At 39.6% G+C, this 14,810-nt stretch overlaps 1 protein-coding gene across 1 annotated transcript; it reads right to left on the bottom strand.

The window, feature by feature from the left end:
- Positions 1-371: 371 nt before the first annotated feature.
- On the bottom strand, positions 372-10,917 carry LOC113987733 (neuropeptide Y receptor type 4-2-like). The gene is made up of 2 exons (XM_027720766.2): positions 10,831-10,917; positions 372-5,246 (listed from the first exon to the last, which is right to left on the bottom strand). Exon 2 carries the CDS (start codon positions 5,127-5,129, stop codon positions 3,996-3,998), a length of 1,134 nt encoding a protein of 377 aa, XP_027576567.1. The 5' UTR covers positions 5,130-5,246; positions 10,831-10,917; the 3' UTR covers positions 372-3,995.
- Positions 10,918-14,810: the final 3,893 nt, after the last annotated feature.

Here is a 14,810-nt window from a genome sequence, read left to right on the forward strand (position 1 = left end):
TTTCTGTTGGGGCGGGTGACCCAGGTCAGAGAAATTTACCAATTCTTTTAATGCAGTCAAAGCATTTTATGAAGTTCAATCAAATGTCCCACATTGGTTTTCATCCCAGCAGCCTCACTTACATTCTGGCTGGGGTCCTGGTTAGGGTTCAGGACAGTAGGAACCAGTTTTCTGTGCAATCTGAGAAGTCTGTGAAGATGATCTGAGTCCTGCCATCGGAATATTCCAATGTTCTGTGTTGAACTTTTGATATTTGCCTGTCTTTCTTGGTTGGTCTGTCCTTAGGAATAATGTATCCAACTATTAATCCTTCATATATCAATGGCTCTTATCAGATAATGTAACTCATTTTCTCTTGATAAACACCAGATAAACACTAGTTGAGAACTAAATCTAATGTATTCTATACTATGAAGAGTATTCTATCATTTTATGGAAGCAGGCACAGAGAATTGACACAGACGATATTATTTTATTTGTTATTAGACTCCCTATAGGGTGCCACTTATATCACAGCAATAAGTTGTTCTCTTGCTCTGAAAACCTTACTGTCTTATGTCAAAAGAGGCAAGATTGTGAAAAGGTTTTAAAAAAAAGGCAGTGTAAAGTCTTATAATTGTATGCATTCATGATTTGCACAACTCCTGAATATTTCTTTAACTTTACTTTTGTGACTCAGTAGCAGAACTTAAAAGAGTATACCCAAAAACATCACTGTGTACAATGAACACAAAAATGCTTAATCTTTCTTAGATATGATCAGTATCTGTTACTTATAAATGCATAAGATGTACGTAAGCTGTTTCTGTTCTGTTACCCTCTCTTTGCTGTGACCAAAGAAACCTAGCCTCCCTTGGTTGCATAAAGCCTCAAAGTGATTAAAAAAATGGCTCTTTCAACCATATAGGCATGATTGTATCCAGCCTCGTGCATTTGCCTTCAAAGGGAACAGGGAACAGTTGCTACAGCAGCTCCTAAAAACTAGCAGCATAATATCCTCTACTGCATTTGTACACAGCTATGTAAGCCTTGGTGTACACACAGAATGAAGAAGTGATACAGACACCTTTCCTGTTCCATCTGTTTGTGCCAGCAGGATGCCTACTGTGTAAATAAAGATAGGGCTTTCACATGGCATAGATATATAGTCCTTTGGAGCTTGGATATATTTATTTTTCTCAGTTTACTTTAAAGTTTATTTAGTTACCTAGGGAGTTTTAGAGGCTGAAAAATTTGTATCTGAGGATGGTGTGTAAGTAGATGGATAGACTGCAGCTGGTTGGGAGTTCTGAGGATTTGCATTTTTGCAGTTGAAGTATGGGTGCAGTTTGATGGCTTTTAGTGTTTAAATCCTGTAGTTTATCCAGTCAAAAGTCAGTTAGCAATAAACAGTAGTTGACTCCAAACTTGACACTTCCTTAATCACGAGAGGAAGATACATCTGTTTGTGTTTGTCTGAGTTACTGTAAAATTGGATCTACTTGCTTTACATATTTACTTGTGATCGTGGAAACAACTGTCCGTATGAATTACAGTTAAACAGAGCATCAGATCTTCTACCCTTTGCAGTAGGAACTCAGATCTGATGCACAATGGCAATGCCTAACTCTAGAGGCAGGTCTCTGACATACTGTAAGTGCTTTACCAGAAATTGTCACTTGGAACTAGTGACAAAGATGTGTTCAAGTACAAATGCTAAGGGTTTCCATTTAAGACACTGGTGCCTGAAAAGTTGTATACTTAAGACCATATATCAGGTAATCTTCTGTGTTCATGTTTAGCAGAGTATTCTTACAATAGCTTGACACACATCTTAGCTAGTTAAATGCTGGAAACAGGCAGAATTACACAATTACGTAAATTGGTTCTAAATACAAAACAACCACGAAGTTGAAGCAGTATTTAAGCCCTCAAATAATACGGCACAGTTTTGACATAAATCATGCTGATTAGGAGGAGCCACTGTATTTTGTGCTACTCAGCATCACATGGTGGTTTCAGCTACACTAGAAAATTTCAAGATGTGTATGATAAAATGAGAGTCCTCTTGTTCTGCGTTTCTAGTACACTCAATGTCCAGTCTAGAAATCACATTGCATACAAACTAATCAAGAGAAACAACTTCTTGTCATATTGTGGCAAGTAACAAAGAAAAAAAGAAAGCAGAAGTCCATTTGAAAGGCAAAAACGTCTTGTCACATATGATCTCGTATTTGTTGATAGTTCTTGCTACATTATAGCAGAAGGCTTAGCTCTTGTCTTCAGATATTCTGTTCAACATCCATATTCCTGTCAGTTCACAGTATGGGAAGAATTCTTTTCCTCACCCAGCTTTTTACCAATTTGTCTAATCAGATAGCTCCCAACTAAGGAATTTTTAGCTTTTTGCATATCTGTCCGTTGAATATCTTCAACTCAATGCAAACCCATTGACTACAACAAATAACAACTGCTTATCATAGCATAATTCATGTTGGAAATTACCTAAGGTGACCACCTAGGCCAGTCTTCTGCTAAGGTTAGATTAAAATTCAGAATGGAATATGCTTCAATATTTCTTTAGCATTGAACTGGTTGGTCTTCTTTTTGCACTTGCTACCTTTTTTTTTTTTGTAATCTATTCCATGATATGGCCTTCTTGGGTATACCTTGGTTTCTCAGTAGTCACTGAGCAATTTCTCTGGCTCCAGAGGTTAAAATGAGTTTACAGTTTGTAGGTTTCATGACTAAAATTACCACAGATGTGAAAAAAAAATACTCTCATTTTAGTAGAGCAACTGACAGTACTACTTATTTACATGTAGCTTGGCTTCAGCCTGACCTGGATTCCACTTGTGTATTTTCATTGACCTTCTACTGATTGGTTGGAATTTCAGGTCCACCTCTGTTGCTGATGCCAGCAGATGGGACTGATATCTGACATCTGGTGTTATTTTTTCAGAAAACTGAAATCCTCCATGCATATACTTATTTCTTTAGGAGTGTACTCAGTCTGGAAAGACATGGTTTCCACAAACAGGTTTTAGTGCCTGTTCTGACCTTCTGAATGAGATACTTTGCAATTAAAGTACCAAGGAGATGCTGAAGCAGAATGACATGTTGCTACCAAGACCTGCAACAACTCCAGTAATCCAGCCACCTTGTACCATCATAGAATGCAGTTTTAGCATTGCAGACCTTTGTGACTGACAGCAGCTGGAATTGCAAATTCAACCAGACTTATTTCCATGTAGGTCTAGAACTGTTTTCTGTGTGCTTAAAAACAGTTCTCAGTATCATTTTAATGCATTTTAAGAGTTTAATCCATTGAATAACATTTTCATTTGCTGCCATCCCTCCTAAGTGACCGTCTTCTTTACATACGGGGGTCATTGTTCTGTGTTCCTTCTTGCAGAGGCAATGGCTGTTCCCAAGCCATAGAGGTTCGATAGAAACATCCAGTTGTTTTATGTGAACTAGATGTGCTGAAAGATTACTGTTACTTAGTGGGCTGTGAGAGTTGGTAAAGTAAAAAATTTTAGATATTTACACATCTGTGTTCCACTGGTGTGTCACCTGTGCATAAAATTCTGAATAATAATTCTGAAAAATACTGAAAAACTGAGAGAGTCTTCTCTAACACAACTTTTGGCAGCCTGCAGTGCTGGAACTGGAAATCTGTTTTTCTATTGCAGCCATGGCAGAGATGTCAGTTTAGCTGATGAGGCCCATGTCAGCCTATATGCAGCCACAGCTCAGTTACTGATCTTAGAGCAGCTGCATATACATCAGCACAGTCTCTTCAGTGTCCATATCATCTCTATGACATGAAAAACTCATGTACCATAGCAGCAGCTGTTAACATTTATGACCTTCCTTTGCCTATTCTTCCAAAAATCAGGTGGTAATGATATCCTGTTCACCTGCCAGCTACGGCATCACCTGTTACTTTATATACTCACAGGTAATAACTGGTGTGTGGTGTCAGTGAACCGTTCTGAAATATTTTCTCCTAGTCAGATAGAATTATGTCTGCAGTTCAACATCAGTGAGCCCTTGGAAATTTCAGTCTGCATGGTGGATAAAGGCAAATGATCATATTCTTCCATTGATGCAGTTACTGAATTATGCTGGCAGCTCAGAATCAGTGACTTCACTTCTTTTTTGAAGTTGCTATTTAGGAAACCATAGATTACAGGGTTGACACAGGTGGAAGCCATAGCTACCAGGTGGCATAATGAGAAGATCAGGTTGTGGTGGCAAGGTGAAATGATTCTGTAATTCCAGTCTACAATGGTGTTGAAAATATGCAGTGGTAGCCAGCAAACAGCAAAAGCAGCCACCATAGATGCTAACAAAATGTTTATCCTTCTCAGCTGAACTGCTCGGTTGCTATATTCACTCTTCTCAAACATGTCCTTTCTCTTCTGTAGACGTAAGTAGATACGCAGGTAGCAAAGTATAATGAAGAACAGCGGGATGCAATATTGCAAGAGCAGTAGAGTGGTGGTGTAGATAAGTTTGTGTTGCTCAGAAGGCCACGAGTTGATGCATATGGCCTTATCAGTGGAAAAATTCATGAAGTGTGAGAGCTGCTCATACAAGTCATTAGACAAGATGGATGTGGTCAAAAAGGGTAGGGACATGAGACATGCTAAAATCCAAATTACTCCAATTCCTAGATAGGCTTGGGAGGTATTTGGCCTCCAACCAGTTGGGTTTATGATGAGCTGGTGTCTTTCCAGAGCAATAAGGACAAGGGAAAGAATTGACACTGTCACAGTTGTGCACTGAGTAAAAGAGGTCATTTTGCACATGACTTCTCCAAATATCCAGTAGTCCATCATGGTGTAAACAATGGTGAAAGGCAGGCAGACAAGACACATAAACAAGTCTGAAATTATTAAATTGGAAATTAGGATGTTGGTGACATTGGCCTTTTCCTTCTGCCTGGCAATGACGGCAATCAGACAGATGTTTCCCACAATCCCTAGGACAGTCTCCAAGCTGTAAGAGGTGGCCAGGAAGACAGTAAGGTCGGTGATGTTCATGCACTGATTAGAAATGTTCATGGGAAAGCTTCGGTTTGAGTTCCAGTTCTTGCTGTTCAGGAAATGAAAACCATCGTTAGCAGCCCTTGTCTTATTCATCCTGAATTCCAAAATATTTATCACAAAGGATGGTAGTTGAACACAATTTAGGTCTTCTGGAGCCAGCCTAAAATGGGCTTTATCTGTTCTGTCTGGCCGTGGAAGATCTGGGTGTATCTGCAAAGGAAAGGAAAAAATATGTTTTGTTATGCTTCAAGAAATTAGTCAAAAGGGCAAGGAGGGAGACAGGGAGGCAAATGCCAGAGATTCTGTGTATATTCTGCAGCTCCCTCGTATATAGTTTATTAGATCATAAAATGGAGCCCTTTGCTAAACTGTGGTATGAAAGTCTGTGCAACTCTATTGAATTATGACCGTGTTTATTCATTTTGAGGTTGTCCCATGGATTTAAGAACATCTTAACTTCATTATTTAACTCAGTGCAGTATCTTGAACATCACTAATGCAGTAGAGTGGTGATCTAAGAAAACTGGATCAAAACCCACCTGGAGGTAAAAATTGTGTGCACTTCTGGTTTTGCAAGGTTCTGATCCAAAACTGGGCAGTGGGCATTGTGGGGCTTCATTTACCTTCAGCTGAGCTAAACATCAGTGTGAAAAGTAAGTCATATTAGATGCATAAAGCCAACACTAAAATATCTTATGTGAGTTAATCTGTGAAATGCAATTGTGACTGTAGCCAGAGCTTGCGTTTGGGCAAAACAATCACCACGCAAAAATTCAGGCTCATTCTCAGGAGGGATATCATGGGACAATTTTTCAAAAGTCTAAAATAATTCAAAATCATTTCAACATATTTCAGCTTCTACACAGTTGTGATAGGTCATGGGAACTGCAGTCCAAATATCTTCCTTCCCCATTCTGGATGAACCCCAGTGCCCTTAAAGCTGTGATGTCTCCCCTAATGCAGCCATGACAGGGTTTATCAGAAATAAAGTCCATTCTCCTGATTTTGGCTTTAAGAGTGAGTGATTTTTATAATGTCTGTTAATCCCTTCTGAGAAGCTTCTTATTGATTCTCCCTCAGTATCATTTTGCTTTCTTCACCCAAAAAACTTCAAGTGTTTTAATAATACGTGCTGTCTCCTAGATACTGTTCCTGCACGGACAAATAGGTCTGCTTCTTAATCAACACGAGCTGAGATTTTCAATGGGGTGTCAGGGAGCTGAAACCGTGGAATTAATCTGTGCTGCACACTTTTGGAAATCTCAGTCATAGGACTGCTTGGGGTCTCCCAGATGACTCCTGTGAGCCATAGCAAAGGCTACTTTATAAACCCTGGAGTCCAAATCCTGGAGTCCAAATCCTCTATGTCAAGGATTCAAAGAAAAAAATCTGACTCTGCTGGGAGTTCTCATCAGGCCAGAGGCAGTTTCATGCTGTGCAAAGGCTTGTAGTATGAAAAGTAAATAAATACTCAGGGAACAACACTATTTAACCACTACGTGACCCTTTCCTCAGTGATAAAATGTCACTCAAACAAGTTTTAGTGGTTGTGAAAAGCTTCTGAGCTTCAGAAAAAAACAACTGATCAAGGTGTGAATATGTAAATAAAATGGTATAGTGAGCTTATCAGTTTGAGTAGCATTTACTGCTGAACAACTGTGTGCCTAAAGATAACCAGTACTGTACAAAAAAACACCTACTTTCCTCCAATTTTTTCTTTACCTTGTCTTTCTCGTTATGAATTTTACTGTATGTTTCTAGAGATGTTGCCTCTCAGGAACTAAAGAAAGCAATAGTGTGCAGTAAATAAAAAGAAGGTTTGGGATCATCGTTCTGCTTGATCAGCAAAAATAAATGAGTACAGTAAATTCTTTCGTTACTTTGTTAGCATTGATTTTGCTATTTTGCTACTTTGATTTATCTAACTTTATCTATCTGTATTTCTGTCATCTATCTGTATCCATCCAAAACAGTGAAGACAGTCACACAAGCAAAATATAGTAGTCCATTCTTTCTCATAATCTTTCATTTCCTCAGTAGTTTAAATCTTAATTAAAGAGGGCAAAGGAAATTTTCCAAATTGTGGATATAGGTATGACTTCTGTCCACTCACTTTTGTGTTGTTGCCCAATCCATGTGAACAGATTGATTCATTTTCTGGAACAAAAAGAAGAGGCAATGATGGCTGGATTACATGTTCACATATGGGGAGGGTATGGTGGTCTGATTTAGTGTGAAAAGGGATATAGAATGAAAAACCACCAACCAACCCCGTAGTCTTTAATGATTGCTGGCCAGTGACGATGCTGCAAATGAAACGGAGCAAAGGGATCAGCAGCCTGCAATATTATTTGGTACCAGTCAAAAGAGATAAGTCTTGGCATTTGGACAGGACAAATAGATTGTGCTGTAAACAAAACACATAAGCTTTTTACTACAGTCCCAGCATAGTGTCCTTAGCTACAGTATCCTCAACAACAAACACATGGTTCTCTTTTGTTGCTTAAGAAATATTTGCAGAGTTATTACAAACATCTGTGTCCCAAAGAGTAAGCCCTCTCAAGGGTCCCAGACACTTCTGGATGTGCTGAGGTGTCAGTGAGGAGAACTAATAATGCTGAAGCAAAAAAAAAAGTGGTGGAGCCACCTGGAAAACAAAAGCCAGATCCCAAAGGTTTAAGGGGCACATTTCCAAGACGTATGCCACAGACAGCATGGCTGTGCATTTCATACAGATGGCAAATGTGGTGGAGATAAAGAGCATCTCTGAAGGCTCTGCAATGTGTATTGTTGGGTTAGAAGCTCCCTCTCTTTTAACATCTTGAATTCCATAGTGTCCCCACGAAGTGACCGTCAGGCACCTCCTGGGAATTCATTCTTATGGTACTGCCCAGAGGTAAATAAGGAATTATCACCCTTGTAACACAGGTAAGGGGACTGAGAGAGGGATCTGAGATGTGAGTTGTCCAGTGTTTCAGGGGAACCTGTGGTACGCTGTGCCAACCAGATGTCTTGGGAAAAGTCAGTGCCTAGATCACTTAGGTCTGTAATTCTCTTAAATTCTTATTCCAGCAACCATAATATGAAAAACGGTTCTAGAAAAAAATGAAAAATAAATAATGCAGTGACCTTATACTTATGCATCCTATTATGGTATCCTTGGATAGCAGATCCTCAAGAATAGTCACTGCCAAGTGCTGTGTTTGACTTTCAAGGTGTTTGATTGCCATTCAGTTTAGTCTAACCGAGAGCCAGCAATAAGCAATGTGTACATATTCTGTTTAGACATTTGAATCAAATGTTAGCTAATATACCGAATCACCAGTGCAGTGGGAACAAGGGTGTTAATCCCCTCACTATATTGAAGGGTTGTTGATTACCCCACAAAACATAGCAATAATGTTATTGACTAAGAAAAAACAGCTTTTGTCTCTTGAAAGTGAAGCAATACTTGCTTGGCTTGTAGAAGCAAGAAGTATGTCTCCTAAATCAATTCGTTGAGAGATTGAGGGAAAAGGTATTTTTTGTTGTTTGCTCGTTTGTTTTTAAAGAAGAAAGAGGAATCCTTTTCAGAACCCTTAATGAACTTCAAGAAACAAAAAGCTAACATGGTCAAAAGCAAGGAGTTTCTTCTCTAGTTGATGCAGCATGAGATAGTTTCTCTGAAAAGCAAGTGTCTCAAAAATCTACATCAAATCAACAGGCTATAGAAGGAAGTAGAGAAGAAGCTTTCAAATTTAGTGTAATTTAAATTCCAGAAGTACATCTTTTATAGATGTTCATCATTCTACTCTTTGTGTTGGAAGAAAGGAAGAAGAGCAGGCAAGGTTTGAAGGGTTTGTCTTGCTGAACGACACAGCCTTCTGAACTAACAAATGTCACTCAGGTTGTCTCAAAAAAAGAAACCAAACTATCACTAGTCAGCTTGAAAGCCTTGCCTCAGAGCATTATCCTGTATTTCCCAGAAAAATTCCTCAAAGGAAAGGGAATTCTGCAGAGATGGCCAGGGAAGAAAATAAAACCTTCAGTGGATTTGAAGGAGACTGATAGACCATAAGTGGCTTCAAGCAGTTAATGCATGACTGCCCTTTTGAGAGACCTCTGGACTTGAACACATCCTACGAAAACCTCTATAAAAACTGTTTTCCTGGAGGCAGGACAAAGCAGGGGACTGCTATGGATGCTATGATCTACGTGCCCACTGGGAAAGGGTGGGTCATTCTTGCAAAGTGGATCGTGATCATCTATTCCCTGTCATCAAATAACAGTCTCCATAGTTGTGATGGACAGTGGAAATCAATTTCCACATCAGATATAAATCAAAGGGAAAAAAAGGGTTTGCAGTGTTTGGCTTCATTATCTGGTACTTAGAAGCATTTGCTTATCTAACTCAGAATTAAAGTAGTTGCTCAAACAACTGCTGCTTTCAGTCCATAAGAGTTTCTGAGAGAAGCAATTCCTAAAGACATCCTGTGATAGTACTATTTATTTAAAGAGTTACAGCAGTTATCTGGAGTAAAGCAGCTATTGTCTTCCTTTTATAAACTAGAAACAAAGGAGCAGTGGAAAACTTTAGCAGAATGCTGGAATTCATATTGCAGATATTAATTGAGGTGGTGAGGACTGACTGACTGACGGTGGTGTCCTCTTTTGGCTGGCAGCCACATTATCTCAGTAAAATAGATTTGCCCTGTCTAGCCTTACATACTAAAGAAAGGCTAAAAATCATTTGGCTGTTCTTACAGCTTTCCAGGAAGGCAATACAACTAGAAGAGGAAACATGCCACTGAGTATGCACAGACATCCCACAGCAATATTAAATCCATAAGGGATTTGATACAATTAAAATTAATGGTGTACTCTTCACCATTTTTTTAACTCTGTGTTGCAAAATTATTGAGAACAACTGTCTTAGGTCATTGAAAAAGCCATATATGATAAAAATTTCTAAAATATGCATAATTAGGGTATAGAACAACTTGTGTATATTAATCTGTTACAAGTCTATAAAATTGGGAGATGGTATAAATACCCAGGAAAGTAAGTACTTTTTCATCCTCTCATATCTGCATGTTTTCAGATGGAAACCCTTTAGAGGTTATGAAGTTCTGAGTTAACCTTCTCTGATCATGTAGAAAGTAGGGAAGTTTACAAAAGCATCTACTCCAACTTTTTATTTTCTGGTTAAATTTATAACAACCTAACCAAAGATTTGGAGCCAGCTCACAAAGGCAAAATGTGAGTAGCAGGTCAGCAGACTGGAGAATGGCAGTTAGTCCCTGATTTCTTAAGAGGAAAGGCTATTGTAACAAGGTCTCTATCCAAGAGAAAAAAATTATATTTTTGCAGTGGTGATCTTTACCAAAGGAAGCTGGGAGTCCATAATACATTGCAACAGACACCTTAGCAGACAGCCAGTTAGGATATCTGGAGAGTGATGCGATGTGTACTATCAGAAGCTGCATGGGCTGGGTGAGGAATAAGAAATCTCAGGGACTAGGAGATAAGAAGTGTTTTCCAGTGACCAGTGGGAACAAGAAAGGCTTTCTGTCACACCTCAGGGTGGCAGGGGGCACAGCTGAACCCTACAGATCTCCCAAGAACCTGCCATCTCCCTCTTGCACCCTGAAAGGTTGCAAAGCTCTGCTCAGTAGATACAAGGCTTAGGCCTTATAAAGTCAGACTGTATTCATTTATCAAACATAGTCACCTGCTTTTTTAACACTAACAATAATAATAATAAAGAGCTCTGAGGTCTTGACAATCTGAAATAGATAATTTAGAAAATTCTTACCTGTTACCGATGGAGAGAATCACTGCAGTTGATGCACGTTTCTATTTTGGAAGAAAGAAGGAATGTTGAAGCAGTGAAGTAAGATCTTCTGTGCCCTAGCAGTCCAGCAGAGAAGCTCTCCTTGCTGTTTCTGTAGGTAATTTGGATGGCATGTCTCTCCCTCTCCCCCTCTCTCTCCCGCCCTCTTTCCTTCCCTCCCTTCAATTTAGCCAATGAATTCTGCTTTATGGTTATGGTCTGACTTTGAAGTTCTGGCTCCCTCTGCTGTTATATAAATATACAAATTCTAGGGATACTTGGGAGGAATAGCAACTTCAGAAAAGAGCTATGAAGTATCTGAAGCTCAGTGTGTACCCATGCTGCACGTGAGTGGGATCTCAAGTGAAAGCAAAGAGACAACTAATCCTGTTCTCCTTGATGAGGCAAGATTTCTGTAGGGATCAAAGAGAATTTTGCCTCATACTTATGTCAGTTTTCTCAGTTTTTCCATTCCATCACAGACAGATTTTTTTAGAAGAGTGCAGGCTACAAGTCCTTAGATTGTGAAAGGGGAAGAGGCACAGTGTAACTCAGGCAAAGAACTCAGAAATGTGTGACCTCTGAGAGAGTTGGAAACAGAGGAAAAAAGGGATTTGAAAAAGTGCCCATTTCCTTTGATTTTTTTTCTCCCAGGTCTTTCTCATGAAAAACCAAGGCAGAAGTCAGAGTTGCAAATCTTTCTCTTGCATTGAGAAAATACACAAACAGTGTATTTCCAAGGGCTATATCAGAATAACCTAATTTTGGTCCTTACTTAAAGAGGATTTTAAGCTATGGTCAGCTACCTAATTAGTCCAGTGGCTTATGCTATTCTGGAGCCCTTCTCAAGTTGTGATAAGTAGTTGTTGCAAATAGGTGTTTTCATTTGTAGGCGTGTAGTATGTCAACAGAAGTCAAACATTGCAATATCAAAACAAGTGCAAGCACTTAGCAACTAAACTAACCATGAAAACAATTTTTCATTTGTACCATATTCTTTCTTTCATTTTTTCTGATAGCAGCTACTATGGATCTGATCATCTACTTCAAGAGCTTAGCGGACATCTTTTATGATTAGAGAAATAAACAAGCAGAAGTAGAAATAGAGGGTATTTTGGCATTTCTCATGACTTATGATGCTGAGAAGCATAAAACTGGAATCTGCATAATGAATAGTGTAAGCCGGAGAGTTGTCCTCAGTTACTGATTTTTCTTCAGGGGATGCTTGAGCTGCTTCTTGGTTTGAGTGACATATTTTTTCACAGCCTCCTTTTCAGAGGCTTTGTTTACCAACCAGTTTGAACCAGCGCCCCACAGCCCAATATTTCCCCTTTACCCAGACACCTCAGAAGGAGACGAGCTTTCCGGTCTGGTTAGGGAAAGGGACATGAAGCCTGTGCTCTGGCTGAGAAGGCATCAGCCCACGCAGATCTTGAGCCTCTGACCAGCTTCATAGGAAGTAGAGGATTTTTCCTATCTTACTGGAGCCAGAGATGCTGAAAATATTTATCTGGCTGGCCTGTTCACTTCTGTTTCTTCCTTAATTTATTTATCGTATGTTTATTTGTTCTGCTGTTCAAAGCATTAAAGAAAGGGGAGGAAAACCATTAGGAAACAGACAGTCCTTTTCCTGAGAGATATTTTGATTTGTGAAGCTGTTCTTCTGTCCCCCTCAGCTTGTAGCATTCCTTAGCCAGCCTTATCTCCACACCTTCCAGACATTTAAAGATGTATTGTGCCGCTTTTATTCTCTCAATGCAGACATTTGGGCAGAGTCTGCAAACTAGCAAATTAGCATCTGCTCTCTTCTTAAAGTCAGTGGAGAACAACTGTAGCACTGGGTCTTAAAACACTGTTCAGGACTCTGCCACTCAGGGATCAGAAAATGACCTAGCCACCAATATCTTGCTATGGCATCTGGGACTTTCTTCGTGACAGATTTTTAGGGTGAATGAATTGCTGTAGCAAGGTTCTGACCATTTTTGATGAGGTGAATGGGGCTGCAGTAGAGTCCTATTACACACATATTCTTTCCTCATCATATCCAAACCGCAGGGTGAAAATGCTCGCTATTAATAAGCCAGTGTGGGAGCAGCATACCAGAGCTAGCTTGGAGTCAGAACAGCAGCAGCAAGACAAAGACGCAGATGCAAATTTCCTTGAGTGGGTCTTTTAGTCTTGGTTCAGCACCTTGCTAAAATGGTGGTGGTACTCAACCTGCCTGTTTTGAATCTGGCCATGTTTCACTTTCCAATGGGAACTACTGAACGTGTATTTGTAGAGAGTCTCTGTGAGGATTCCAACCCATTAAGACTTGCAAAATGCACAGAAAGTATTTGTATGAGGGTGCATAAGAATGAAAATTCCTCTATATGCAGGACACTTACTGCTGGGAAGCAGTGTGCAAGTACTGTAGTCCCAACTACTGATAGTCAAGTGCTGTCAATGGACCAGTCCCAGTTTGCTGTTGATAGGGAATGGAGTAAAAAACTGTAGCTGGCATGGCATGGGGCTGTCCTACTTCCCACAGAGTGATAAGAAGCTTTGCTCCCATTGTCTGTCCACAGCACGTGCTCCTGTTATGAGGAGGCCCTGGGGAACTGTTCTGCTTTCTCTGCAGTTAGTTACAAAAGACAGTTGGACTCCCAGGAGACAATGTATTTCAAGGGGGTACATGAGGAAATAGTCCTCTCTGTTCTGGCCAAATAACTTCTCCTTGCAAGTGGTTATGGGGACAGCATTATCACAATAGGGCGATTACAGCTGCCCTCTGGATGCTTTGAGGGTCTCCTGAGGTACTCTTGTGTCGGATCTTCAGCCATATCAGCCTTCACTGGTGGAGCCCTGATACTCTTTCTTTCCCCTGAGCGTGAAATCTCAGAGGCCAATTCTCCTACAGTACATTTAGCAAATCTAATTGTATTCCAGCATCTGGAGTCCTGCTCTCTCTGGCACTATTTAACAGTGAGCAAACAGTATCCACAATGAATAGTACTAGGTACTTGATGACAAAAGCATGTGGAGAAAATGTACCATGGAACAGTACACAGTCTGTGTATATGCTAAGCTTATCAGGGCTACATGGCATCCTTGTAGGTATTTTTTGTAAGTTTGGTTTGGCTTTATTTTGTCAAAATCTCTACCTCTTTCTGAAGCAGAATATTTTAATCATTATCATCCATCCTCAATTTGTTCCTAACCTTTATTCCATGGGGTAGTTATGAAAGTGATGTGCCTTCCCAGAAATTTTTCTGAACTGCTTAAATGATGTTCAGGCTTTTGGAAAAGTAGGCCTGTTACTCAGAGCCCCCTAGACAGGCCCTTATAAATACATCTAGCATTTAGGAAGCTGATAGGATAATCCCTTCTATATATATCTATATCTACATCTACCTCCATATATATACACATACATATATATATACACATATATAACTGGGTGAAATCCTCTGATCCACCCTCCAAAACTAGAGAAGTGAGGGCTCCTCCAGTGTCTGTTCCTCACAGACTGATGCAGTGATGTCCACTCCATTATGCCCAAGAAGGCACAGGGGGCATATCATCAAAGAGAGCTGCTACTAGCCAGTTCTAACCAACCCTGAAGCCCAAAGAATTAAGAATCTACAATTGTATTTCTCATTTTACTTGCTTTCTAGAATCACCTTATTGATTGCCATGGATGGGTTTTCCACTAGTAATTGGTAAGCTGTTTTCCTAATTATGTGCAGGTTTTCTACCTGGATGCTCTCAGCATCACACTTGAAAATAGATGATGGTTTTGAAAATGTGATTGTGGTTTTCCACAATAGATATTGAAAGAAATTGTTGTTTCAGTCAGATGAAATATTTAATTGTTATACACTTCAGTAATGTAGAGGCAAGGAAGATGAAGAAAAGAGCTATGATGTCAGTGTTGAATAAACTGAACACACCCAAATTATTTAACTGAGCCTTTTAAGCTG

This window comes from Pipra filicauda, unplaced genomic scaffold, assembly GCF_003945595.2.
Source record: "Pipra filicauda isolate LSUMZ 115617 unplaced genomic scaffold, ASM394559v2 scaffold96_size2947999_pilon, whole genome shotgun sequence".
NCBI lineage: Eukaryota > Metazoa > Chordata > Aves > Passeriformes > Pipridae > Pipra > Pipra filicauda.

Coding starts and splice junctions, on each gene's coding strand:
- LOC113987733 (XM_027720766.2), bottom strand. CDS start 5,129: ATGAATAAGACAAGGGCTGCTAACGATGGTTTTCATTTCCTGAACAGC.